The sequence below is a fragment of the Leptonychotes weddellii genome, chromosome 2, assembly GCF_054177405.1.
Source record: "Leptonychotes weddellii isolate Sample4059 chromosome 2, ASM5417740v2, whole genome shotgun sequence".
In the NCBI taxonomy this organism is placed as follows: Eukaryota; Metazoa; Chordata; class Mammalia; order Carnivora; family Phocidae; genus Leptonychotes; species Leptonychotes weddellii.
Window position 1 is genome coordinate 118385029 of NC_138370.1, and position 25443 is coordinate 118410471.

The following is a 25443-nucleotide window of genomic DNA, read 5'->3' on the forward strand; positions in this document are numbered from 1 at the left end:
CCTGTACCTCTGAAACAAATAATACATTACGTGTTAAAAAAAAAAAAAGATAGTAGGAAGGGAAAAATGAAGGCGGTGAAATCAGAGGGGGAGACGAACCATGAGAGACTATGGACTCTGAGAAACAAACTGAGGGTTCTAGAGGGGAGGGGTTGGGGGGATGGATGAGCCTGGTGAGGGGTATTAAAGAGGGCACGTACTGAATGGAGCACTGGGTGTTATACACAAACAATGAATCATGGAACATTACATCAAAAACTAATGATGTAATGTATGGTGATTAACATAATTAAATTTGAAAAATAAATGGGGGCGCCTGGGTGGCTCAGTCGTTAAGCGTCTGCCTTCGGCTCAGGTCATGATCCCAGGGTTCTGGGATCGAGCCCCGCATCGGGCTCCCTGCTCCGCGGGAAGCGTGCTTCTCCTTCTCCCACTCCCCCTGCTTGTGTTCCCTCTCTCGCTCTCTCTCTGTCAAATAAATAAATAAAATCTTTAAAAAAAGAAAGAAAAAGAAAAAGAAATGAACAAAACCCCCCAAAATCATTTTTTGCAGGCTGCCTTGACTTTACCTATAGATCAGTGTCAAACTCAAAAAAAAATCTATTTAGGCCATGAAGACATTTTAACTCTCAGAAAGATGTCAGGATAAATCTACCATAACGAAGATTTCAAGAAGTGGCTAATGTCATCTGGCAAAAGAAAGGATTGGCTGGGGAGTGGAGAGGTGGGAGAGGGACCTATGTTTTGTTACAAAACTGATTTGCATGAGGTATCCTAGTCCCTAATCAACTTTCCAAGAATGGTACATGATCTTATGCCGCATCACTACCTCTCCTGTCATTATTCCTGGTGGAGTTAATAAGCTGTGAACTATAACCCACAAAGATGAGGAATCCTTTTCTCTCTGAAAACTCTGAGAAAGCGGTTATTCTGTCAGTCATTAAGAAAAAATAAGTCAACTCCATTACCAGCATTTGGTCAATCCTGACTATTTCTGCAGAGGCCTCTGGTGTGATTAAAAACAGAAAAAAATGTCAAACTAGATTTCTTAAGAACTTGTGCTAAGATGGTACTGTGATTCTTTTAAAAAATTTGTAAGTGGTTGTTATATTGGAGTCCTAAAAGTGTACACTGATTTTACATTATAAGCCACATCAAAAAAATCATTCTTCACAGGCAATTTTAAAAATAAAACTAAAAAAAATTTTAAACTCAGACTGCTCAATTTGTTGGAAGATGGGTTTTCCCTACATTGTAAACAATATCTATTATTTGCAATATCTATTGTTTGCAAACAATATCTATTGTTTGCAAACCCTCCTAGTTAATGCTTTCATCTTAAACCTCTATAAGTCGAGTAAAGCGTAGACTAGGCCCGAGGAATTCTTTTTAAAGTTATATTAATATTTAATATCTACTGATAGAATACAGGTATTTTTTTAAAAGCCCTGCTATAATGCAGAGCTATAAGTTTACGAATTAGGTGTAGACAATTGTTTGGTTAATAGTGACAGAGGCTAGGATAGAGGCTATGGGTAAGAGGTTCAAGTTTCCATGGTTTTCAGAGGAAAATGAACGGAATCTAGACATGTTTGTTCTATAGCTTAATAAATCAGCACAGCGTTCCGCAGTGTCTAGCCCAATAACATGAAGAGTGCAGTTCGGCACACTAATAGGAGTGGGAGGGGGCGAAAAGTAACCACCACAGCCCAAGATACCAGGGCTAACTGAAAAGTCATCTTGACACTTCAGTCTACGTTTTGCGGGACTAGAAGCCTCCAGGACCACTCCATCGCGGCTGCCGCCTAGATGGGCCCAACCCAGAGCCAAACAGGCGCTCACCTGCGGGGCGACGGGGCGCATACCTGGCCGGCGGGGGGCGCCCACGTCCCCTCTCCCCACCCGGGCGGATCTGCCCTCCTCCGCCCTTTTTCGCCACCATCTCCACCCCTTTCCCATCCATCTGCATTGAACCAAGGGCAGGGACTGGGGAGGACGAAGAGTACGGTGAGGAAAACCACTGCCGCAACCCGCCGCACTACTTCCTCCCACCCCACAGCGGGTGCAAAGCCACACCGCCTCTCCTACGCCTCATGTCTCTGGTACAAGGTACGCAACACTTAAAAAAATGTTTTTAATTGCTTTTAAGCACAAGTCACTTCCCCGCTCCCTTCCGCCCCTCACCTTCACGAAAGCAATCGGGGTTGTGGTACCTTCGATATCTAACAGGATCACAGTGACTTCGGCGGGCACGGAAAGCACAACCATTTCCCTACCGGATGCAACTACCGGAATCGGCCTACTGGAAGGAAGGGCGGAGGGCGGCGCAGACTGCGCCCCCAGCACAGTCCTGGGCTTCCGACAGCCCCGCAAGAATCTCCCACCCGGCAGCCGCGTGCGTCCCGCAGCACGAGGAACAGGGCCACCTCCGCGCCCCTGAAGGTGGATAAGACGGCCGCACAGGCGCCCTGAACTACCTAGCTGCCTAGGGCCGGAGGCCGAGACCACGTGGGCAGGGAAAAGGGGCGGCCTTCGCGTAGTTCCGAGGGGGTGGGGGGAGGTAAAGGCGTCGAAGCCGATTGGCCACCAGAGAGCCTCGAACCCGATCCGTCAAAATGGGCCTCGCGTGGGCGGGAACAAAGAAACGAACGCGGGAGCCGGGTGCGCGGGCGCGCGCGCCCTCTCCGCAGACTGGTTGAGCGAGCGGGAGAGGCCCGGGGCACGTGCAGACGGGAGCCCCGCGAGTGGCGCGCCGGGGATGTGAGTGCCCCTTGCCCTCTACGGCACCTAGCCCCCTCCCCGCCCACTGCCTCCGCTTTTGCATATTTACAGTAACCTGATCGGGCTCGCGCCCCTCCTCCCGTCCTCAGCCAGCAAAAGAGGCCGTGCCGGGACTGGTTTGCCTGACTGCGTTGGCCCGGGCTCCGGCCGATCGGTTAGGGAGGCCCGCCGCGCCTCCTCGGCCCGCGCGCCTGCCGCGGTAGCGGAAGAGGCACCCGCGCCGCACCGCTGTCCGGAGGGGCCGCCGCGCGCCCGCTTCCTGTTCGGCTGGTTCCAGCCAGCTCGAGGACAAAACACGCGTGCGCGCGGCAGACGGGCGGGCGGGTGCGCTCGGTGTCTCAGCCGCCGGCGCCGGGCGCAGTCCACCTTTTTCCGGAGCACCCCGGCCACGGTGCTAATCGATAGCAGCAGCCGCCACCGCAGCAGTCCGCACTGGGGGACCGAGGGCTTTGGAAAAAGGCGGGGTTGACGGCTCTTTGCTAGGAGTGGGCTGGACCGGACGCCAGAGACAAAGGCTCTCAAGACAAGAGGGACTGTGGCCCTGCGACGGCGCTGCTCGGGATATTTGACCCCAGGACTTTTCGCCCCTTCGTTTTTCTCTTCTGACGCTTCTCTCATCTTAAGCCCGCGTCCCCTCACCCACGACCTCGCTCCTCACCGGGAGGGCCGCGATGGAGGTCCCGCCCCGGCTTTCCCATGTGCCGCCGCCATTGTTCCCCTCCGCTCCCGCTACTTTAGCCTCCCGCAGCCTTTCCCATTGGCGGCCGCGGCCGCCGCGGCAGCTCGCCCCGCTCCTCCCTTCGCTCGCTCCCAGCTCCGCCCGGCAGGGGGCGCGCCGGGCCCAGCGCCACGTCACCGCCCAGCAGCCCTCCCGATTGGCGGGCGGGGCGGCTATAAAGGGAGGGCGCAGGCGGCGCCCGGATCTCTTCCGCCGCCATTTTAAATCCAGCTCCATACAACGCTCCGCCGCCGCTGCTGCCGCGACCCGGACTGCGCGCCAGCACCACACGGCCGACAACTCCGCCACCATGGAGGATATGAACGAGTACAGCAACATAGAGGAATTCGCAGAGGGATCCAAGATCAACGCGAGCAAGAATCAGCAGGATGACGGGTACCGCACGCTTCTCCTCTCTTCCCCCTCCCCCAGCACGCCGCACGCGCCCTTCATCCCTCGGGAGCCGCGTGCTGCCCCGGTTCTTGCCCCGAGTCGATTCCCCGCGTGCCCGCTGGGCCGCACTAGCTTGGAGGGAAGAGGAAAGTAGGAGACGGAGGGGGTGCCTCGAGAGGCCCGCGGAAGGTGGGGGAAGGGCGGAGGAGTTGGAGGAGGAGGGCGGTGGCGTCTATGTCCCGAGTGCGCAGGCGCCGCGTGGGGCCCGAGGGGGAGGGGCCGGCCTCGCTGCGCCACATGCTGCAGCTGCCGCCGCCTTTTTATTGTGTCTGTGTTAGGGCCCCCCGCACAGTTTTACTGGGGAGAGTTTAGGGAATGCTTAGTTTGGGAATCAGTGTGTGACTGGTACCCGGATCCCCAGAACGCGTTATGAGTTTTTTAGGTGGAACATAGCCTTGACAGCTGTGGAAGGGGGTGGACCTAAGTTGTGAGGGATCGGGTTAGGAAGTTGGATTTTTAATACTAAATCAATGTAGAACTAACTTGGTTGGCCTCGCTTAAATTTCGTATTATGCAGTATGGTGAGCAAAATGTCCACTGTTTCGAATAAGTGACCTCGATGGAATTTGTGGGGTTTTGTGGTCTTTTGTTTGTATGTGATGTGTACACACGGATTGAATTACTTGCATATACGGTTAAACGCCCCCCCCCCCAGTATTTCGTAGTTAAACATAATTCCAGAACTGAAGTAATCCTTGAGGTGCTGCTAATATTTTTTTAAAAAATAACTTTATTTCTAGTAAAATGTTTATTGGAGGCTTGAGCTGGGATACAAGCAAGAAAGATCTGACTGAATATTTGTCTCGATTTGGGGAAGTTGTAGACTGTACAATTAAAACAGATCCAGTGACTGGAAGATCAAGAGGATTTGGATTTGTGCTTTTCAAAGATGCTGCTAGTGTTGATAAGGTAGGGACAGGTACTTTGCATTGTGTTGCTTCTGTGTGCTTTTTTTGCAAGTTGGGGGTTTGATTGTATGTTGTCAAATTAAATACATTTGTCTTCTAGGTTTTGGAACTGAAAGAACACAAATTGGATGGCAAATTGATAGACCCCAAAAGGGCCAAAGCTTTAAAAGGGAAAGAACCTCCCAAAAAGGTTTTTGTGGGTGGATTGAGCCCAGATACTTCTGAAGAACAAATTAAAGAATATTTTGGAGCCTTTGGAGAGGTGCGCTGTGTGATTACGTTTATATGTGTTTCATACTTGGTGTGTTTATGTAATGTTAATCCCCAGCTTTTTACAGAAAAAATTGATTTGTCAGGTGAGGAAGAAGTTAAATTAACTGTTCAGGTCCCTTCTAGTCACTGTACCTTAATTGCTGTTTTTTCTGTCCTGTGATGGAAATAAACATCTTCATTTATTTTGGCCAAAACACAGGTGCTTTGGGGTGGTCAGTGTTTGGACTTGACTAGTGGCATCTGTTAGGTACAAAATAATACTAAGTTTTGTTCTCTGCTTCACAGATGAACCTTTGTGGTGCGATGTTGATAATAAAATATGAGTTTTTATACAGAAGCAATCTGACTACAGTAATGTGCAGCGTGTTATATTGACGCTTGAAGGGGACCGGGGACCTTTGGTGTTGTAATACCTTCTGGTAGTTTTTATCATTGCTGGATGATCTCGAGTGTGCTTCTTGGTTTCAGATTGAAAATATTGAACTTCCCATGGATACAAAAACAAATGAAAGAAGAGGATTTTGTTTTATCACATATACAGACGAAGAGCCAGTAAAGAAATTGTTAGAAAGCCGATACCATCAAATTGGTTCTGGGAAGGTAAAGCCATTTTGCTCTTATTAAATGAAAATTTGAAGGTGGTTTGTTTTCTTCAGACAAGATTTCTCAGTTTGTTTTGAGAAGAATAAAATGGCTTGACATTTCAGTAAAAAAGGTGTTTTAATGTGTTTATAGTGTGAAATCAAAGTTGCACAACCCAAAGAGGTATACAGGCAGCAACAGCAACAACAAAAAGGAGGAAGAGGTGCTGCAGCTGGTGGACGAGGTGGTACTAGGGGTCGTGGACGAGGTGAGGCTTCATTCTTTGGAACTTAATCCTTTGAAAATGACCCCTTGGTTTAAGCTATAAACTGCTAAATAGGAATAAGCCCATGAGAAAGTAAAGCCAGATTTTCAACATAAAAAATGCTCAAGTTAGTGGATGGGTTTTTGTTACTTAGTTTACTGGTTTCACCTCTTCGAAGAATGGTCCCTCTGACAGTGTCCTTTTTTAATGGGAAAATAATGCCAATTTAATGTAGTTATGATTACATGAAAACACCATGGCATGCTGGGTTTTTGGGGACAGGAGTTCTTGTTTAAAACTAAACAGCCTACTTGTCTTCACCTTTGTTCTGATTTTTCCATTAAATTTAGGAAACTTGATAATTGGCAAACAAATTGGACTTTCTGCCCCTTTTTATGACAACTGGAAAAATAACTTTCTCAGATGACTATATAGATGTTTATTCCACTTGTTTAAGATTTTCAGAGTGAGGGACAGGAACACAACATTTTGTGTTAGGATTGGGGACCAGAAGTTGTTATCTAACAATCATTGTGCATTGTTTCAGGTCAGGGCCAAAACTGGAACCAAGGATTTAATAACTATTATGATCAAGGATATGGAAATTACAATAGTGCCTATGGTGGTGATCAAAACTATAGTGGCTATGGCGGCTATGATTATACTGGGTATAACTATGGGAACTATGGATATGGACAGGGATATGCAGACTACAGTGGTAAGAATATTTAACTTAATTTCATAAACCAATGGTATTAAAATTCCATGTTAAAAGTACAATCCCATTCTGAAATTGTTTGTGTGTGGGTTTTCCATTCTTGAAGTGTTGGAGTTAAGCTTTTAGGCATTTGATAGTTACCGGGTGATTATACTAATGTAAAAACTTGGGTGGTTAGAAATGTTCTAGAATATGTGATACATGACTAGTTTATAATGCCTATTTAAGATATCTGATAATTTTAACATTTGGCATGCAGAGTTGTACATGTTTAATAGCTTTATAAAGTACTTATAATGGAACCATTTTGTAGAAAACTATCTTAATATAATTTTTGTGTGTTTCCAAACTAGGCCAACAGAGCACTTATGGCAAGGCGTCTCGAGGGGGTGGCAATCACCAAAACAATTACCAGCCATACTAAAGGAGGACGTTGGAGAAAACAGGTGTGTGTACGAGTACAAGAAACCAGTGGAAATGTCTAATTTAATTTAAAGATCAATAGACAAATGAAAAATAAGTAAAAACAATATTACGTAGTCTGTTTTTACTAAATTGTTAACTTTTTAATTGCTTTATGAGCCTGTTTTGCCTAAAGTGTCTATAGATCTTTAACTTTAAAGTCTTATCTCACTTTCTTTAGTACTACAGAAAAACTTAAGAGTTTTTCTGTTTGCTTTGTGTACCAGGTGGTCTAGAGGAATAATTAAACTTTTTTAGAACTATTAACAGGTAAAGTACTGAAATGGGTACAACTTAAGGAAAACAAGAATGTTGTCTTCTAACTCTGACATTATACCTTGTTTGTACCCGCCAGCGGGAACTTCATTGCAGGCCGTGTGTCACCCTGACCACGTCTATCTCTGGGGGTCGCACGTTGCGGGCAGAGCGCAAGGCATACACCAGAAAACGCTGTCCTGTGGTATGGTCTCTTCCAACTTCATGTACCAGCGTAAAGATTAAAGTGGAAAACTTCAGACTTTGGCTTCTTTTTTAATCTTTTTGAAGATTAAGTGTCTAAACTTAACTTAAATGGTTTTTTACAGGAGTTAAAGTACATAAATGCCTTTTTACAGCTTAATCATTTTGGTCTTCTGTTTAGTGTTGTATTTCAATTGTGGAGCCTCATTTTAAGTGTTCATTCTTTAAGATTTAATGCTTGCTTTTTCTTTTTATAGCTAATAGTGAAATCTACAAACCAAAACAAGAACTTTAAAATCTGGGATATAAATTAAAGATCATATGCACACAGAAATTTGTTGTCTTACAATATAATAAGCCTGTTAGAAATCCATTTTTGTAAGAGCGTTTTTTTGGCTTACTAGAGATATTTCTAGTAGACCTTAATCTAGCACAGTTCAACCTGTGAATATGGGAAGATTGCATTCCCCAATTCCTTAACTAAATTTGAATTTAGTATCATTTGGGAACTCCAGGGTGAATTTATTAATGACCCAAATTACATTTTGCCATTGAACATGCATGTGATCTTTAATTATTGAAGAAAAGAATAAATTGAGGACTTAAAACAATTCATGAAAATGGACCTTTGAAAGCTTTCAGAGTTGCACAAATCTAATTGCTATTTTGTTTTTGTTTTTAGGAGGAGATGGCTAAAGTTAACCCATCTTGCAGGACGACATTGAAGATTGGTCTTCTGTTGATCTAAGATGATTATTTTGTAAAAGACTTTCTAGTGTACAAGACACAACTGTGTCCAACTGTATATAGCTGCCAATTAGTTTTCTTTGTTTTTACTTTGTCTTTTGCTATCTGTGTTATGACTCGATGTGGATTTGTGTTTATACAAATTTTATTTGTATGATTCCATGTTAAACCTCAAATAAATGCTTCCTTATGTGATTGTTTTTCTGCGTCAGGTACTAAATAGCTCTGTAAAAGTGTAATTTAAAATAAGCAATAATTAAGGCACAGTTTATTTTGTAGGGAGTATTGGTCCATAGGGAGAAACTGTGGTCCTTTATGAATAGCCAGCTACAGTGTCCCCGTTCCCCATTTTTGTTAGATGTATACTATCTAAGGCTTCGTTTCCCTGCTAAATGAGGGTTCTATCACACCTTTAACCTTTCTTTTCTGTATATCTGGAGACCTTGTCCTAGGGTTGTCATTAGTGGAAGCTTTCTAGCAGACCATGAATCTTCTGGACTATGTCTTGGAAAAGTGCACCTTTCTGGCACAAAGCATGTTGGTAGCTCCTTTCATGAATAGAAAAGATTGTGCTTTGTTCCTGTCTCTGGGAAGCCATTTATTAAAGATAAACTAAATCAGAATCAGCGGTCTGCTAGAAAGAGCTTTGGCTAATCATAATACCATGACTTTGTTTTCTTGATTAAAATGTCCAGATATACCCAGGGAAAAGGCCCTGTTAAACTGTGTATAGGAGCTACAGTTTAAAACAGTTAAATTTTAACAAGCATTTTGGCAGATAGGTATGAGGTTAAAATTGGAGCAAAAGTTAGGTTGAGGTATTTGAAGTAGTGGCTGAGGGAATTAGTTGTCTTCTGTTGGTATTGTCACAGCAAGCACCAAACTGAACAAAATGTTTTCTATTGGGGCATTTTTAGGAAGCTATATTGGGTGTTAACTGTTAATGTGATGTGAGTTCTTAGAAAAAGTCATGGTGGTAGATTTCATCATTTTTAATGCATTAGTGCATGAGCTGGGTAGTTAAGCATACCCAGATTCGGACATAGGAAGGAGTAGTAGGGAAAAGTATACTTTAAATTTTATGTATGTCAGTGCAAATCTAAGTGACTAAGTCATTAAAATATTTTCCTGGTGCATCAGAAAGCAGTTTTAGCCCTAGATTTGGGAGAATTTCTTGGGTAAACTCAAGTTTTGAATTTTACATTCAGTGTAATTGGATTTAAGGTTTTGAAGTTTTGTGTTCTGTGGTTCCACATTACCCTCTAGGATTGGCATACGTGTTCACATGCAGAGTAGTTCACTTCACCTTCAACCAAATGTAAATTTTTTTATGCTGTTGAACCTGCCTTTTGTTTATTTGGTGCCTGCAACTTTCTTTGTTGAATGATGTTTGTACTTGCTGGCTATCAAGTTACAATGCACTTGGCCTCCTTTTGCTCCTGTTTTGCTATTTGACCTTAAACCTAGGCCAAGTACCAATGTTGGTTATTGCAAGGGACTGTTTATTATTTCAACATGCAACCTTAGGGAACAAGGGAGATTTTCATTTTAAGTTGTTGTCAAAATCTGTAGGCGCAGTGTCTTCTAAGGCAGTGAATCCTGTTCAAATTTATGATTAGGTGAGAAGTTGACATTGAGATTGTCCTTTCCCTGATCAAAAATGAATAAAGGCTTTTTAAACAAAATCCAAACTTTTCAATCAAGTCTTGATATATATGACTTTGAAGAAATACACTACATCTAGAGATTATTGTCTGAGATGTATGAAGAACTGAAAGTAAGTGCATTTTTCTTTTTTTCCCAAAGGGCTTTGGACTTTAAATTCAGATTTTAGGCTCTATGAGTGCCAACTGATGTAAATTTTAAATATAGCAAGGCTAAGCTGTAGGACTTCATTTGGATGAACGATAGTTACCAAGGTGTCATCCTGAAGTATTCATTTAGAACTAAGTAATTTGACAAATTAATTGGAGGCATGAGGGTGGAGATTCTGAGGTCCTGTGTATCTGAGCCTGTGTATCTTGTTAAATGTGCTTCCTGAATGGTTTTGACTGAGTTCTGTGTGGTGTTACTCATAATAGAAACTTACTCTGCAGTCTCATAGTTAATGTAAGATTAAGACTAAGATGTCTGTTGGGATACTAACGTGGATAAGCAGAGCTTTTATTCCATTCCCTGATGGTGACAGGGACTGGATTTTTGCTAATTGTAAATTTTAATACTTAATTTTTAATATCTGAAAATTTAATCACTACCCATTACCAGGACTTTTTGCTAGGATGTCAACCACAGGATGCTAAGTTTCACTGATTAAAAGTGATTCAAGGACACTGCAGGTGTACTGCAATTTTTTTGTTAACCTTTTCTATGAAGTCATTTGAAAATACTGTCATAAAAATATGGGTTGTTTTAGGGTTAGTTGGGGTTTTGTATTTTTGTCTCGAAATAGTTTAATTGGATGTGGAATTTTAACGAATTTTGGTGGAATGGCAAAAAATAAAAATTCACCTTTGACTTCTCAACCACTGCTTTTTATAAACTAGGGTAGAGGATAGTGCATTCCTGGGGTTACAGGGTGATGTACATTCTGAAGACTTGATTTATGTTTAAGTGGCAGCTTAATCTGGTTTTATTCTTTCAGTGCTCATTTAAGAGGTGTACCCCTTGGGCACCTGGTTGGCTTAGTGGAGCATGTGCCTTGATCTTGGAGTTTTAAGTTTGAGCCCAATGTTGGGTATAGAGATTACTTTTGGACAGTCTTCAAAAAAAAAGATGTACCTCCATTTGGGGGGAGGTATATCTCCATTTCAGAGGGTGTTGGGACTGACATGTAGTTTGAAAAAGGGTATTCAGTGTACTCCCGATTTGTTACTTTAAATGTAGAAATTTCAAATAACAATGTTTTAAGGTTTGGGTTTTCAAAGGCCAACACAAATGAGAAGTATGTGAGAAACACTATCTTGCAGACAAGTTTCTTTATGCTACTGTAGTGGTTATCTCTTGAGAATCTAACCAAAAATGAATTCTGACCAAAAAAAAAAAAATGCATGTCTATACATAAATATTTTAAGTGTAGTTTCAGAGAAATTACATCTTTGAAAGCCATCTAGTTTAAAAGGCTCTTGAGGTTGTTGGCTTTTATGGTAACTGACTAAAATTTACTGAATTTGCTATCTTTCATGAAGTTGCAGGTAGAGGTTTCTTCAGATGTCCTCTACTTGGGTGTTTGTGTGTTGGCTGGTCAACACTCATAGAGAGTGATTGCTTTAGAAGACAGGAGTGACCAACCCCACAAAAGGTCCTAGGGCAAAAATTTGATTAATCCCCTGGTTTTTCCAATTGGAGAAATTAGTTAATTGGAAATACCAACTCAACAGCATTTTGAAATCTTCAATTTCTGGCACCTTAAGCATCTCTTGAGTCTTAGATTTTGAACAGAAGCTTTTGTCACTTCCAGGAAGATTGGTCCGCAGTCTTTAATACAATTAATTTGTAAATGCTGAGATCTTTGTTGGAAAGTAAGATTTTTGTTACAATTGACTTTTTCCTCTAATGAAACTGGAGGCTTGATAGTCTGCAGCAAACCATTCTCATGAGAGATCTGTCCTATGGGATTATTTAATTGTCTTAAACCATGAGACAGTTGGAACGGGACGTAAGTTTTCCATAGATGTTGCAAGTAGAGGGATGAAAGAACAGTGATAGTGGGGGCTAAATGGCATTTTAGGGTAGTTCCAACATTTTTCATTACCAGGACACCCTTTAAATACATTCTCTCACAGACTCGTGGCCGGGGGCGGGGGGGGGGTTTACTTTTTTTTTTTTTATTTCTTACTGATTTTTTTTTTTTTTTTTTTGAGAGCAGGGGAAGGGCAGAGGGAGAGAGAGAATCTCAAGCAAGCTTCACGCCCTGCCCAGAGCCTGATGGGGGGCTCGATCTCACAACTCTGAGATCATGACCTGAACCAAAATCAAGAGTCGGATGCCTAGGGCGCCTGGGTGGCTCAGTTGGTTAAGCGACTGCCTTCGGCTCAGGTCGTGGTCCTGGAGTCCCGGGATCGAGTCCCGCATCGGGCTCCCTGCTCGGCGGGGAGTCTGCTTCTCCCTCTGACCTTCCTCCTTCTCATGCTCTCTGTCTCTCATTCTCTCTCTCTCAAATAAATAAATAAAATCTTAAAAAAAAAAAAAAAGAGTCGGATGCCTAAGTGACTGAGCCACCCACGTGCCCCTGGACTGTGTTTTGAATGGCTATATACTTACCAAATACATTGCTCATTATGTGATGACGTTTCTATTAAGGTACATAGGGCATCTGGCTGGCTCAGTCGGTAGCGCATGCAACTCTTGATCTTAGGATTCTAAGTTCGAGCCCCATGTTGGGTGTAGAGATTACTTTAAAAAAAAAAAAGCATATAGCTGTCAGAATTCTCCACAGTGATAACTGGCATCATACCATCAACTACAATACCAGCTAAAAGCAAAGAAACAATACTTTCATTAGCTTGTGCAGATTTTTAAAAATACATGATTTCTATCAGACTTCTAAAATACTGAAAATAAGTCTTAAGAATGTTCATTACTGCTTTCTAGGACTTTAGCACTACACTGACCACATCATTGGGAATAAGGAAAAAGAAAATGCATTTTTGAGTATGTATTTCATATTCCGGGGAAAGTGATTTTAAAGTACCTGCAGTATGAATACAATTGGAATTCCTTTTTTAATTTTTTTAAGATTTTATTTGACAGAGCGAGAGAGCACAAGCAGGGAGAGTGGTAGAGGGAGAGGGAGAAGCAGGCTCCCCCACTGAGCAGGGAGCCCGATGCAGCTCAATTTGGGGCTCAATCCCAGGCCCCTGAACTGAAGGCAGATGCTTGATCCGACTGAGCCCCCAGGTGCCCCAATTTAAATTTGTTTAAATCCTGCTTTTGAATGACTTAATCAGAAACAGACCTCCAAATTATACCTTTGATGTCATTTGAAATATATACTCCTATGTTTTTCATGTATGTATTCTTTAGTTACATTCCATGTAAACTAGGATTTAGAGCCTGTCAAAACTAAGAAAAACTTCACCCTGGCCTAGGTCTTCCCTTATTCTTTTAATTAAAGTTATTTTAATTGCTATTATCATGATATTTTAGAACACTAAGATACATCAAAAGGATTTTTATTTTTCTTCTATTCCCTATCCAACGCAGTGACAAATTCGGGGACATCATCTCACTTCCCGTTCTCTGCTGACAGTGGGATTCTTTATTTATTTTATTATCTTGACCCCCAAGAGAGGAGGGTCTTGGTGTTAGTGGCAGGTGCAGAGATTTGCCACTGACCCATAGCTAAGAGCCACAGTACTACAGGCGAGTGTTGTTTAATCTGAATCTTTTTAAATTCTCCTGGGTATAAATATTTGCCCCTTGATGAAATCATCCTCTTACTTATTAAGGCCACCAGGGGGCAAATTTCACTCCTCTGCTTTTAACAGAAACAGGCAGACACTCAGCCAGGAAATACACAGGCATTAATTACTGTTCTCTTGGCAATTCTGGAAAAGGTATGCAAATTTTTAGTATAACTTGGTTAAGAACAATGGTCAGAGTTTATTAACTCCAGTTGTTGCCATGAGAAAAGAAAATGCCTTACATGAAGATGTCAGTTCTTAAATTATTCCATAAAATGCTCCTAAGATCATTATTGTTTTTTAATTTAGCAGTACATATTTCCATGCATTAGCACGTTCCTCACAATAGGGTAAGAATATGTACTCAGGTATACACCTATATTAGATAAAATTTTCATTAGACATTTTTTCAAAAAGTATTTAATACTTGATTCTGTTTTCACCAACTATGGCCTAAGTAATTCAAATTAATCCTTCTGAACACAAGCAGGATGAAATATCTTTTTAAGTCTTCTTAAAAGAACTAAAAGCTAAAAATATAATGAAAAGCTCACCTGGCTAAAATTTAGAGAAGGTCAAAACCTAGAGAGTAAGCCTGGCATTCAAAGTTGGGTTTGATGGCCTTACCAGACAAAGGGCACAGAAGTCAAAAGCCTAGGCCACCCCCAGGTGGAGACTCTGATACCCCAATCACCCCCATTAAACTAAGGGCTTCCAAAAGACCTGAGAACCCAGTTTCCTCACCTGGGTAGTTAAGGGAACCTTAATCTCAGAATTTAGATTAAGATAGTTCTAGTCATGTAAGGGGCCTCAAGTGCCTGGAAAAAGCAAATGAAAATCATTTCTTCACCCTAGATTTCTGATGGTTTCCATGAATGTTTTTCAAACATAATGACCGATACATAATAAATTAAAATCCACCATGAGTGAGAATCAACACAATGAACAAACCCAGAAGATATCAGGTCTCCTTGCTTACTACATTGAAATAAAATATAAGCTTGAAAATACCTCAGGGAAGAGGAAACTATTAAAGCAACAAAGTAGATCTGATAAAGAATCAAACAGAACTGATTCAAATAAAACAATAAATGAAATTAAAAACTAAAGATGGATGGGTCTAAAAAGAGTAGATGCAAGTTAAGAATTAGTAAACTGAAGGATAGATGAACAGAAGCTACCCAAAATGTAGCATGGAAAGACAAAAACATGAAAATTGCCATGGAGAACCAATGACATAAAGGTTATAGTAGGAGGCATAACATGTTTAATTGGGGTTTTAGAAGAAGAGACAGAGGCTCCCACAGGAGCCCACTGAGAAGGTGAGCACGGGGCAGGGATGGCAGAGGAGCCTTAGACTCTTCCTGTGGGGTGGGGGCACCCCCCCAAAAAGTAAAAGACAGAATGAGGCCGTATATGAAGAGAAAATGGCTGAAATTTTTCCAGAAGTGATGAAATACAATCTACAGATTGAATATACCAACAAATTGCAAGTAGGAAAAATATAGAGAAATCTATGCAGAGATGCATCTTGGTGAAACTAAAATGTTTAACAACAAAGAGAAGAACCTTCTCGACAGAACCTTGCATTCGGGGGCTTCACTTACTGTGGGCAGCCGGAGAATACTGTGATTCATCTGTTTGAACCTGCCACCCTCTGGCTCAATACCGTGGGTGTGACTTGTGTGTCCCAGATGCCTGTGGCTAAGGGCATGAGTGGCCCGCAGACCATGGAGCTCCTCACCGGAAACTGGAGATGCTTGAGGCGGCGAAGCAAGGAATATTTTGTGTGGATTGTGAGACCTACCGCACAGCTGCCTCTACTCTTGGCAGCCAAGGTCAGGCTGGGAAGCTGATGTACGTGATGCACAACTCAGAGTACCCTTTGAGAATGGCCCTTGCCTTATTTCTGACAACACCTTCCATGAGCTCATGGTGAAGCTCAAGGGCTTCTTCCAGAGTGCCAAGGCCAGCAAGACTGAGACCCGGAGTAGCTGTTACCCGCACTGTGACTTCCTAGTGAAGGTGGACACAGTCCACCCACCTAGGGGCCCAGTGCCCGAGGCATCTCCATGGCTAGAGTATGGCCCCTGCGTGGTAGCCAGCGGCAGCTGGAGCTTGCTGCTCAAGTTCCTACAGAGTTTTCTAGGCAGACACGCACCAGGGAACAGAGTCTGGGAATAGCAATGCCATGTACGGCCCAGCAAAGACCGTGGTCCAGTGCATGGAACTCTTCAGTAAGATCCGCAAGCAGCAGCAGGTGCCAGTGGCTGGGATTCGTTAGTGACTGGCAGCTGCCCGGCTGAGCTCTGTCACCAGGGGGGCCATGCAGGAGGAGAGGTGCTGCACCCTGAGACCCCTGGACCCCACAAACCCAGGGCAGACGTGGAGGCTTCTCTCCTTCTTCCCAGCTGTGACTTTTGTTCTGGGGATCTGGACTCCCCTCCCCTAACCCTCACACACAGCCCCCCAGCAGCAGCATCACCCTATGCCTTACTGGACTTGGCCTGTTCTCAAGAATGGTAATTACGCAGAGTGGAGAAGTGTGGAGGGGGAAAGGTAGGACAGGGCTGTGCCTGCCTAGGGTTGGTGGGAACAGCAGTCTGTATCTCCAGCTATTGAGGATTTGGCCGAAGTCCGCCGTGGACAGGCTGGGCTGGGCTGTACTAAAGGCCTCTTCCTCTACTCCAGGGATGCAGCTAGGCTTCTCCTGGAGAAGGAGTAGGAGGCATCCCTTGGTGTGATGGCTATCATTTCCTGACCTGTTTGCTGAAGTGAACTGTGAGTTGACTTTTCTAGGGTGTTGCTGGAGTCCTTTGGAGTCTCCCTCTGGCATCTTTCCATTCTGTTGTGAATGAGGTTAAGCCACAGGCTAAGCCGCTATAACAAAGAGAACCTAAAGTACAGTGGCTCTTAGTAGAAGTTCATTCTTCTCTCTTCTAATAGTACAGGTGTAATCAGATGGTCTGGGGCAGATTTAACTGTACAAGGTCACCGAAACCTCGGTTTCCTTCTATTTTGTTGTTCAGCCAACCTTGGGGTGTTGACCTTGCCCAGAAGTTCAGCTCCGTGTCTACAATACACTGGGGAAAGAGAACAAAGCAGTTTCTTTTTAAAGGATATGACCTGGATTCACTCAAATCGGTGTGGCCACACTTTGCTGAAAGGGACGCTGGGACATAGAGCCTCTTATTTGGGTGACCATGTGTCCATTTAAAACACAGGGGCTTCTAGAACTAAAAGATGAAGGAGAAAATGGATGTGGGGGCCCAGTCAGGAGCCTCTGCTACATGGAGCTCAATGGATGAGCCCAGGAGTGCCCTTGGTTGTTATTTTGCAGAGTACCCTTGTAAGGAAGCCATTTGTTTGTGAATTGCATTGTAATAGGGCAGGTGCCAAAGCCACTTGTGAGTTTCGCTGGCTTAGTCACACTGGGCAGTCAATTTTGCACCCCTTGCCTAAGGGTTCACAGCTTCCTGAGCTCTTGGTCCTCCTCTCATTTGAGACTCCAAGCTGCTCATTTGACTTAACATTGCCTGCCCACCCAACTCCTGCTGCAGAAATGTTTAGTAGGGCTAACATTGGTGTATGCAGTCAGGGATGGTCCTAGGAAACATATTAATATACATACTACCGAGCTGTCCTCAAGGATACTGTCCCTCATTGAAGGTACCTAAGAGAAATTATTTTGAGATCTAAAGCCTGTGCAACAGAATCAGGTAGTAGTCGTGTTTCTCTTTTAGCTTTCACTGGCAGAAAGCTCAATTTAATTTTCTAACTATAGGATGTGCCATCTGCATTTTTTTGTTCTCCTTTTCCCCTGGCTTTTTTGTTTCTTTGTTTTGTTTTTGGTTTTTTAAATTGACGTGTGTTTTAGATGTCATTTACACACAATAAAATGCATCGATCTTAAAAAAGAGAGAGAAAAACCTTCAGAGTAGCTAAATCTAGATCCAACTACCGGTAAGCAGGAAATACAAGAAATAGAGGCACATGAGAATGCAACCATCCAGGGACGCCTGGGTGGCTCTGTCGGTTGAGCGTCTGACTCTTGATTTTGGCTCAGGTCATGATCTCAGGGTCATGGGATCAAGCCCCATGTCAGGCTCCACACTCAGTGAGGAGTCTGCTTGAGATTCTCCCCCTCTCCCTCTCCCTGTGTCCCTCCCCTCACTCATGCTCTCTCTCTCTCAAATAAATAAATAAATAAATCTTTAAAAAAAGAATGCAACCATCCAAATCTAGAATATGGAGAACTCAACAATTAGAATGTTCCATTTCTTCAACGAATAGATTACGTGAAAAAAAGTGTGGAGGGAAGTGGTTCTAAGATTAAAGAAGACTTATGGAAAGTAAGATTTATTATGGCAAGCAAGCATTTAAATGCAAATCATTTTGCCTTAATTATGACATTGTGTGAGTTACATGGAAAATGGAGACAGCCTTCCCATGTCTGGAGAATTTTCATACAAGTCTTGGTGAGAAGCGAGGAGTAACACTGAAAATCAAAATTTAATAATCACGTTCCCAGGCTCCCTTGGAGCCAGAGCATAGATATGTGGTCTATCGATCGGAATTCTCCTACATTAGACCATGGAGACAGGAACTAGTGAGTCAAGATGATTTAGTGGAGTCAGTGCTAGGAGAGGTGGCAGCCATGGTGGCAACCACTCAGCGGAGCTACTTTCCTAATTTCCTAAGGCTCTAGCATGGCTCAGGTCGATGTTGAAACAGCGGTGTCTGTGTGCAGCAGGAGCAACAGCAGTAGAAACAGAAACATCTCGATGGAGCCAGTTTTGTGGTGTGATTTGGAAATCCTTGCTGGAGGAGAGTTCCCAAATGTGGCTTTCCAACTCTCCTAGAGGGTGTAAGGTACTAAAATAGACATTATTAAATTCATTTTTAGCTAAATATATACATGAGTAGATATTCAACAGACGTATTAATCAGAAGCACTTCCAGAACAGCAGAATGAGGGCATCCAAAATTTCACTCCCTGTAAAAGCAATGAGAACAGTGGCAAAAAACTGCCAAAGTCCACTGTTTTAGAACTCTGGAAATAAAGTCTTGCAACAATCCAAGGTGCACTTTTTTAAATGACTGAATCTCAGAAAAGAGAGCTTTATGATGTTGTAACTTCCCTTAAAGGGAATGCAATGAGCAATTATATACCAACAAATTAGATACCTACGTGAAATGAACAAATTCCTAGAAAGATAAGAACTACTGAAACTACATAAGAAGAAACAGACAAATTGAACAAGAGATTGAATTAATAATTTTTTAAAACTTTCTATGAAGAGGGGTGCTTGGCTGGCTCAGTTGGTGGAGCATGCAACTCTTGATCTTGGGGTCATGAGGTCAAGCCCCACATTGCGGGGGTAGAGATTACAGTAAAAATTCTAAATTAAAAAAAAAAGCTTTCTATGAAGAAAAACCCATGACCAGATACTTCACTGGTGAATTTTATCAAAATGTTTAAAGAATAAACACTCCCCCCCAAAAAATGAATTAACACCAATCCTTCATAAACTCTTCCAAGAAACAAAAGAAGAGAGAACACTTCCTGACTTATTCTATGAGGCCAGTATTACTCTGATATCAAAACCTGATAAAGATATAACAAAAACACTACAGATCTATATCCCTTATGGATATGCACACACAAACTCTCAAAAAATCCTAGGAAAGAGAATCTAGCAACATATAAAAAGAATTACACACTATGACCAAGTGGAATTTATCCCAGGAATGCAAGGTTAGTTTAACATCTAAAAATCAATGCCTGGGGTGCCTGGGTGGCTCAGTGAGTTAAGCATCTGCCTTCAGCTCAGGTCATGATCTCAGGGTCCTGGGATCGAGTCCTGCATCAGGCTCCCTGCTCGCGGGGAGCTTGCTTCTCCCTCTCCTCCCTGCTCATGCTCACTCTCACTGTCTCTCTCTCAAATAAATAAATAAAATCTTTAAAAATAAATAAAAATCAATGCCAATGTAACATACCATATTTTAATATACTAAAGAACAAAAACTACATAACTTCAATAGTTGCAGAAAAGCACCTGACAAAATCCAATGCCCTTCCATGATCTAAAAAAAACCAAAACACAACAACAACAAAAAACTCAATAAACTAGGAATGCAAGGTGTTATGGACTAAATTGTGGTCCCTCACCAAAATTCATATGTTGAGGCCCTAACCCCTAACTGTATTTGGAAATAGGACCTTTAAGGAGATAATTAAGGTTAAATGAAGTCATAAGGATAGGACCCTAATCTGATAGACCTGGTATCCTTATAAGAAAAGGAAGCGATGGAGTGCCTAGGTGGCTCAGTTGGTTAAGCATCTGCCTTCAGCTCAAGTCATGATCCCTGGGTCCTGGGTTTGAGTCCCGCATCGGGCTCCCCGCTCAGCGGGGAGTCTGCTCCTCTTTCTCCCTCTGCCCATCCCCCCCCTGCTTGTGTGCTCTCTCTCCCCCTCTCTCAAATAAATAAATAAAATCTTTAAAAAAAAAAAAGAAAATGAAGAGACACCTGAGATCAATCTCTTCCTATACACACACGCAGACACAGAAAAGGCCATGCCAGGACACAGCAAGATGAAACACATCTGTAAGCCAGGAAAAAAATGCCTCACCATGGGGCACCTGGGTGGCTCAGTCGGTAGGGAGGCTGGCTCTTGATTTCAGCTCAGGTCATGATCTCAGGGCCCTGGGATCAGGCCTGCATTGGGCTCTACACTCAACAGGGAGTCTGCTTGAGGATTCTTTCTCTCTCCCTCTGCCCCTCTCCCCACTCGCATGCTCTCTCTCTCTCTTTCTTTCTCTCTCTCTAATAAATAAATAAATCTCTAAAAAAATGCCTCGCCAGAATCCAACCCTGCTGACACCTTGATCTTGGACTTCTAGCCCCTGGAATTATGAGAAAATAAATGCGTATAGTTTAAACCATCCAGTTTGTAGTATTTTGTTATGACAACCTGAGCAGACATATAGAAGGGAACTTCCTCAACCTGATAAAGACTGTCTAGAAAACCCCACAGCTAACATCACACTTAAGACTGAATGCTTTCTCCCTAAAATGAGGAACTATGCAAGGATGTCAACTCTGTCGCTTCCATTCAACATTGTACTGAAGGTTCTAGCCAAGCCAGTTAGGCAAGATTGAAAGACAAAAGCTATCCAGATTGAAAAGAAGTAAAACTCTCTCTATTTGCAGATGACATAATCTTGTATATGACAAAATCTTAAAGACTCCACAAAATATTAGGTAATAAATGAGCTCAGCAAGATTAAAGGGTACAAGATTAATATAAAGCTTGCATCCCTAGAATAAATTCCACTTAGTCATAGTGTATAATTCGTTTTATATTATATTAAAAACTTCTGTGCTTCAAAGGACAACACCACGTAAGTGAAAAGGCAACACATAGGATATACTGCAAAACATATAGGTGATAAAACACTCGTATCTAGAATATATAAGGAACACTTACAACTCAGAAATAAGACAAATAGCCCAATTTTTAAATGTGCAAAAAATCCAAACAGACATTTCTCCAGAGAAGATATATAAATGGTCAAAAAGAACATGAAAAGATATTGAACATCATCAGTCATCATTAGGGAAATGCAAATATCAAAACCACAGTGAGTTACTGCTTCACACACACTAGGATAACTAAATCAAAAAGACAGACAATAACAAGTTTTGGTGAGAATATGGAGAAATTAGAACCCTCATATATCATTGGTTAGAATATAAAATAGGAGCAACTTTGGGAAACAATGTGCCATTTCCTCAAAAAGTTAAGTGTAGAGTTACAATATGACCCAGCAATTTCTTTCTTTTTTTAAAGATTTTATTTATTTATTTAGAAAGAGAGAGAGAGAAAGCAAGCACAAGCAGGGGGAGGGGTAGAGGGAGAGGGAGAAAGAGAATCTCAAGCAGACTCCGTATGGAGTGTGGAGCCCAACCCGGGGCTCAATCTCACGACCCTGAGATCATGACCTGAGCCGAAACCCAGAGTCGGACGCTTAACTGACTGCGCCACCCAGGTGCCCCCCAGCAATTTCATTCTTAAATTTACACCCAAAAAATGTTAATATGTCCACACAAAAACTTGTACTTAAATATTCATAGCAACATTGTTCATAATAGCCAAAAAGTGGAAACAATCCAAATGTTTTTGGATCAATTGATGAATGGGTAAACAAAATGTGGAATATCTATATGATAGAACATTATTTGGCCATAAAATGTAATAAAGCACTAATACATACTACAACATGGATGAAACTTGAAAACATCATGATAAGTGAAAGTAGCTAGACACACAAGGTCACATATTATATGATTCCATTTATATGAAATGTCCAAAATATGTAAATCCATAGAGACCAAGATAGGTTAACAGTTGCTCAAGGGCTAGGAGAAGATGTAGGGAATGGCTGCTATTGTGTATGCAATTCCTTTTTTGAGTGAAGAAGAAGTTCTAAAGTGGTGATGATTGTACAACTCTGTGAACAGATTACAAACCATTAAATTGTACATTTTAAAAGATGAATTTTTAAACTTTATGAATTATATCTCTTTAAAGTTGTTACTAAAAAAAGATAAATCTGGGGCGCCTGGGTGGCTCAGTCATTAGGCGTCTGCCTTCGGCTCAGGTCATGATCCCAGGGTCCTGGGATCGAGCCTCGCATCGGACTCCCTGCTCCATGGGAAGCCTGCTTCTCCCTCTCCCACTCCCCCTGCTTGTGTTCCCTCTCTAGCTGTGTCTCTCTCTGTCAAATAAAGAAATAAAATCTTTAAAATAAATAAATAAATATCCATCCAACACAAATTATATGCCTATATTTGAAAAAGATTTGAACTATCAGCTATGACAAGACAGTTTTAAAACACATTAAGGGAGCTCCTGGGTGGCTCAGTCAGTTAAGCGTCTGACTCCTGATTTTGGCTCAGGTCGTGATCTTGGGGTTGTGAGATAGAGCCCCACCTTGCGCTCACGCACTGGGCATGCAGCCTGCTTGAGATGCTCTCTTTCCCTCTCCCTCTGTCCCTCCCTTCCCTAAAACAAACAAACAAAAACCCAACAACACACACACACATTAGGGAAAATTAAAATATGGACATCACAGTAGTATGTAGTTATATTTTAAAGAAAGTTCTTACCTCTTAGAGATACATACAAGAAATATTTATGCTAAAATGATATGGTATATGGTATTTACAGCATAAAAAGAAAAATATAGAAAAAACAAGATAGGAATAACACTTAATTTTTTTAAGTGGGTGATGGGTACATGAGTCCATTTTAAGATTATTTCTAGTCTAGTGTATGTTTTGAAATTTCCCTTTAAAAATATGAAAAATAACGAATAAGAGAGTAAAATGATAAAAAGTGGGGAGAGAAGTACTGTTTCCAAAGGGGCAACAGTGAGGTGTTGAGCTAACTTCTGAGTGGAAAAAAATGGAAGCCAGTCAACAGTAGAATGATATATTCAATATGCCAAAAGAGAATAACTAAGCCCAAGAATTATCTGTCAGCCAAAATTTTTTCAAGATTGGAGATGAAATTAAAATACTTTCTGAAAGAAAAAAACTAACACATGAGGAAGTTTTCACTAAAGGAAATTTTAAAGCTTAAACTAAATGTAGAAAATAAGTGATCCCAGAGAAAAGGCCCAAGTTACAAAAAGGAATGAAAAAAAGTTAGTGTAAATGTGGGGAAATGTAAATGAATGTTGACTATGAAAAAATAAATATTCATAAAAAAGTATATGTTCTTGTAGACATTCTACCGTTTTTAGAAGGTCATGGTTACAACGTGGGGTTTTCAGAATTCCGTTTTTATGAAGACTATAAATAGCTTTGCACCATATTTTTTATTCCTTTGGATTGGAGTAATTCTTTTTTTTTTTTTTTAAAGATTTTATCTATTTATTTGAGAGAGAGAGAGAGAATACGAGAGGGGGGAGGCTCAGAGGGAGAAGCAGACTCCCCGCCGAGCAGGGAGCCCGATGCGGGACTCGATCCAGGGACTCCAGGATCATGACCTGAGCCGAAGGCAGTCGCTTAACCAACTGAGCCACCCAGGCGCCCAGGATTGGATTAATTCTTTCTTGTACATATCTCAAAGTAGTATAATTGTATACTTATTGTGCTCTCCAAGAAGACTAAATAATCTACAGGGCCTTTTATAACATTTTTGTACTAATTCATTCTATTTTGTTTTGTGTGCCAACAGTGGTCTTTACTTTTTTTTTCTAGTTCAAGAGAGATTTAACACTAACTTAAGCTCTTTTAGCTCACTTTTGTTATATATTTTTTTTTAAAGATTTTATTTATTTATTTGACAGAGACAGAGAGAGCAGGAACACAAGCAGGGGGAGTGGGAGAGAGAGAAGCAGGCCTCCCGCGGAGCAGGGAGCCCGATGTGGGGCTCGATCCCAGGACCCCGAGATCATGACCCGAGCCGAAGGCAGTCGCTTAACCAACTGAGCCACCCAGGCGCCCCTCACTTTTGTTATATTTTAATAAGACTGAACTAGTTAATTAGTTCCTAAACTGCAAATGAAATTTTTATTATTTATCTTATAATTTTGTTACTGAAGCAGGATATTTTGACTCTGTCATTTTGGACATTCAGAATATTTTCATATACCACTATTTATTCTTTGTATTAGCCATAGTGTGGACAGTTGTTACATCATATAGAAATTGACCTAAGTATGTGGAGAAATTAGACTGGCCAAATATTAGACCATCTAGTATAATGGAAGAATCCTGAATGATCAGAAAGTTCATAATTTTCTCGTGGATTTTCTGAGAAAGAAATACAAATTATCAGTCTTTTATCAAATGCAAAATGAATATTATTGGTACGAATGACATAAAATAAAAATGATTTCATTTAAAACTGCATATGGTCAAATTAGTTTTAAAAAATCTCATTTCAGATGAACCATGAGAGACTGTGGACTCTGAGAAACAAACTGAGGGTTCTAGAGGCGAGGGGGGTGGGGGGAGGGGTTAGCCTGGTGATGGGTATTAAAGAGGGCACGTTCTGCATGGAGCACTGGGTGTTATGCACAAACAATGAATCATGGAACACTACATCAAAAACTAATGATGTCATGTATGGTGATTAACATAACATAATAAAATAAAACTTAAAAAAAAATCACATTTCAGGGGTGCCTGGGTGGCTTAGTTGGTTAAGTGACTGACTCTTGGTTTTGGCTCAGGTCATAGTCTCAGGGTTGTGAGATCCAGCCCCTGCATCAGGCTCCACGCTCAGCTCAGCGTCTGCCTGGGACTCTCTCTCCTCCCTCTGTCCCTCCACCTCACACTCTCTTTCTCTCTCTCAGATAAATAAATAAATCTTTAAAAAAAATTTAAAATAAATCATCATAAGTCTGTACCATAACACATTTGTTACTCCTTTGATGTATATTTAAGTCTGGCCAATTTCCCAACAGTGAAATAACACTACATGGTACAACACAAGTGTGTGTTTGTTTGTTTAATATATTATTTTTAAGTAATCTCCACACCCACCATGGGGCCCAAACTCACAACCCTGAGATCAAGAATCCCATGCTCCACTGACTGAGCCAGCCAGGTGCCCCAACACAAGTATTTTTTTTTTTTTTTTTATGGCTATAGCTATT

At 41.8% G+C, this 25443-nt stretch overlaps 2 protein-coding genes and 1 pseudogene across 10 annotated transcripts in view; 2 read left to right on the top strand and 1 right to left on the bottom strand.

Moving 5' to 3' along the window:
- The window catches only part of ENOPH1 (enolase-phosphatase 1), a 37152-nt gene extending 33753 nt beyond the window's left edge, over positions 1–3399 (bottom strand). For 2 of the 7 annotated variants that reach the window (XM_031041315.2, XM_031041313.2), the window contains exon 1: positions 2214–2932. Coding sequence is in view for 4 of the 7 variants with exons in the window: in XM_081812250.1 (XP_081668376.1) it covers positions 2837–3399 (563 nt within the window). In the remaining 3 variants the exon portion in view is untranslated. Of the gene's footprint in view, positions 1–2184 lie in introns of all 7 variants that reach the window. The other 5 variants (XM_081812249.1, XM_081812253.1, XM_006745337.3 and 2 more) reach the window with 5 other exon arrangements.
- A 5-nt stretch (positions 3400–3404) lies between these two features.
- HNRNPDL (heterogeneous nuclear ribonucleoprotein D like) lies at positions 3405–10051 on the top strand. 3 transcript variants are annotated; one of them, XR_014142962.1, is made up of 9 exons: positions 3405–3895; positions 4693–4861; positions 4961–5122; positions 5602–5733; positions 5869–5983; positions 6528–6698; positions 7052–7144; positions 7516–7620; positions 8302–10051. XR_014142962.1 is itself a non-coding variant. In XM_081812247.1 (8 exons), exons 1-7 carry the CDS (start codon positions 3453–3455, stop codon positions 7120–7122), a joined length of 1263 nt encoding a protein of 420 aa, XP_081668373.1. In that variant the 5' UTR covers positions 3405–3452; the 3' UTR covers positions 7123–7144; positions 7516–10051. The 3 variants fall into 3 exon arrangements, 2 of the variants coding, with proteins under 2 accessions (XP_081668373.1, XP_081668374.1); XM_081812247.1 differs by having other exon boundaries at positions 7516–10051; XM_081812248.1 differs by lacking the exon at positions 7516–7620.
- A 4783-nt stretch (positions 10052–14834) lies between these two features.
- On the top strand, positions 14835–16219 carry LOC102736300 (mediator of RNA polymerase II transcription subunit 20 pseudogene; annotated as a pseudogene).
- Positions 16220–25443: the final 9224 nt, after the last annotated feature.

Bases quoted from the DNA above. Each gene is read 5' to 3' on its own strand.
- HNRNPDL (XM_081812247.1), top strand. From the start codon at position 3,453: ATGGAGGTCCCGCCCCGGCTTTCCCATGTGCCGCCGCCATTGTTCCCC. The intron at 4,862-4,960 runs GTAGGGACAGGT...TTTGTCTTCTAG, and splicing joins ATGCTGCTAGTGTTGATAAG to GTTTTGGAACTGAAAGAACA. The intron at 5,734-5,868 runs GTAAAGCCATTT...ATGTGTTTATAG, and splicing joins ATCAAATTGGTTCTGGGAAG to TGTGAAATCAAAGTTGCACA.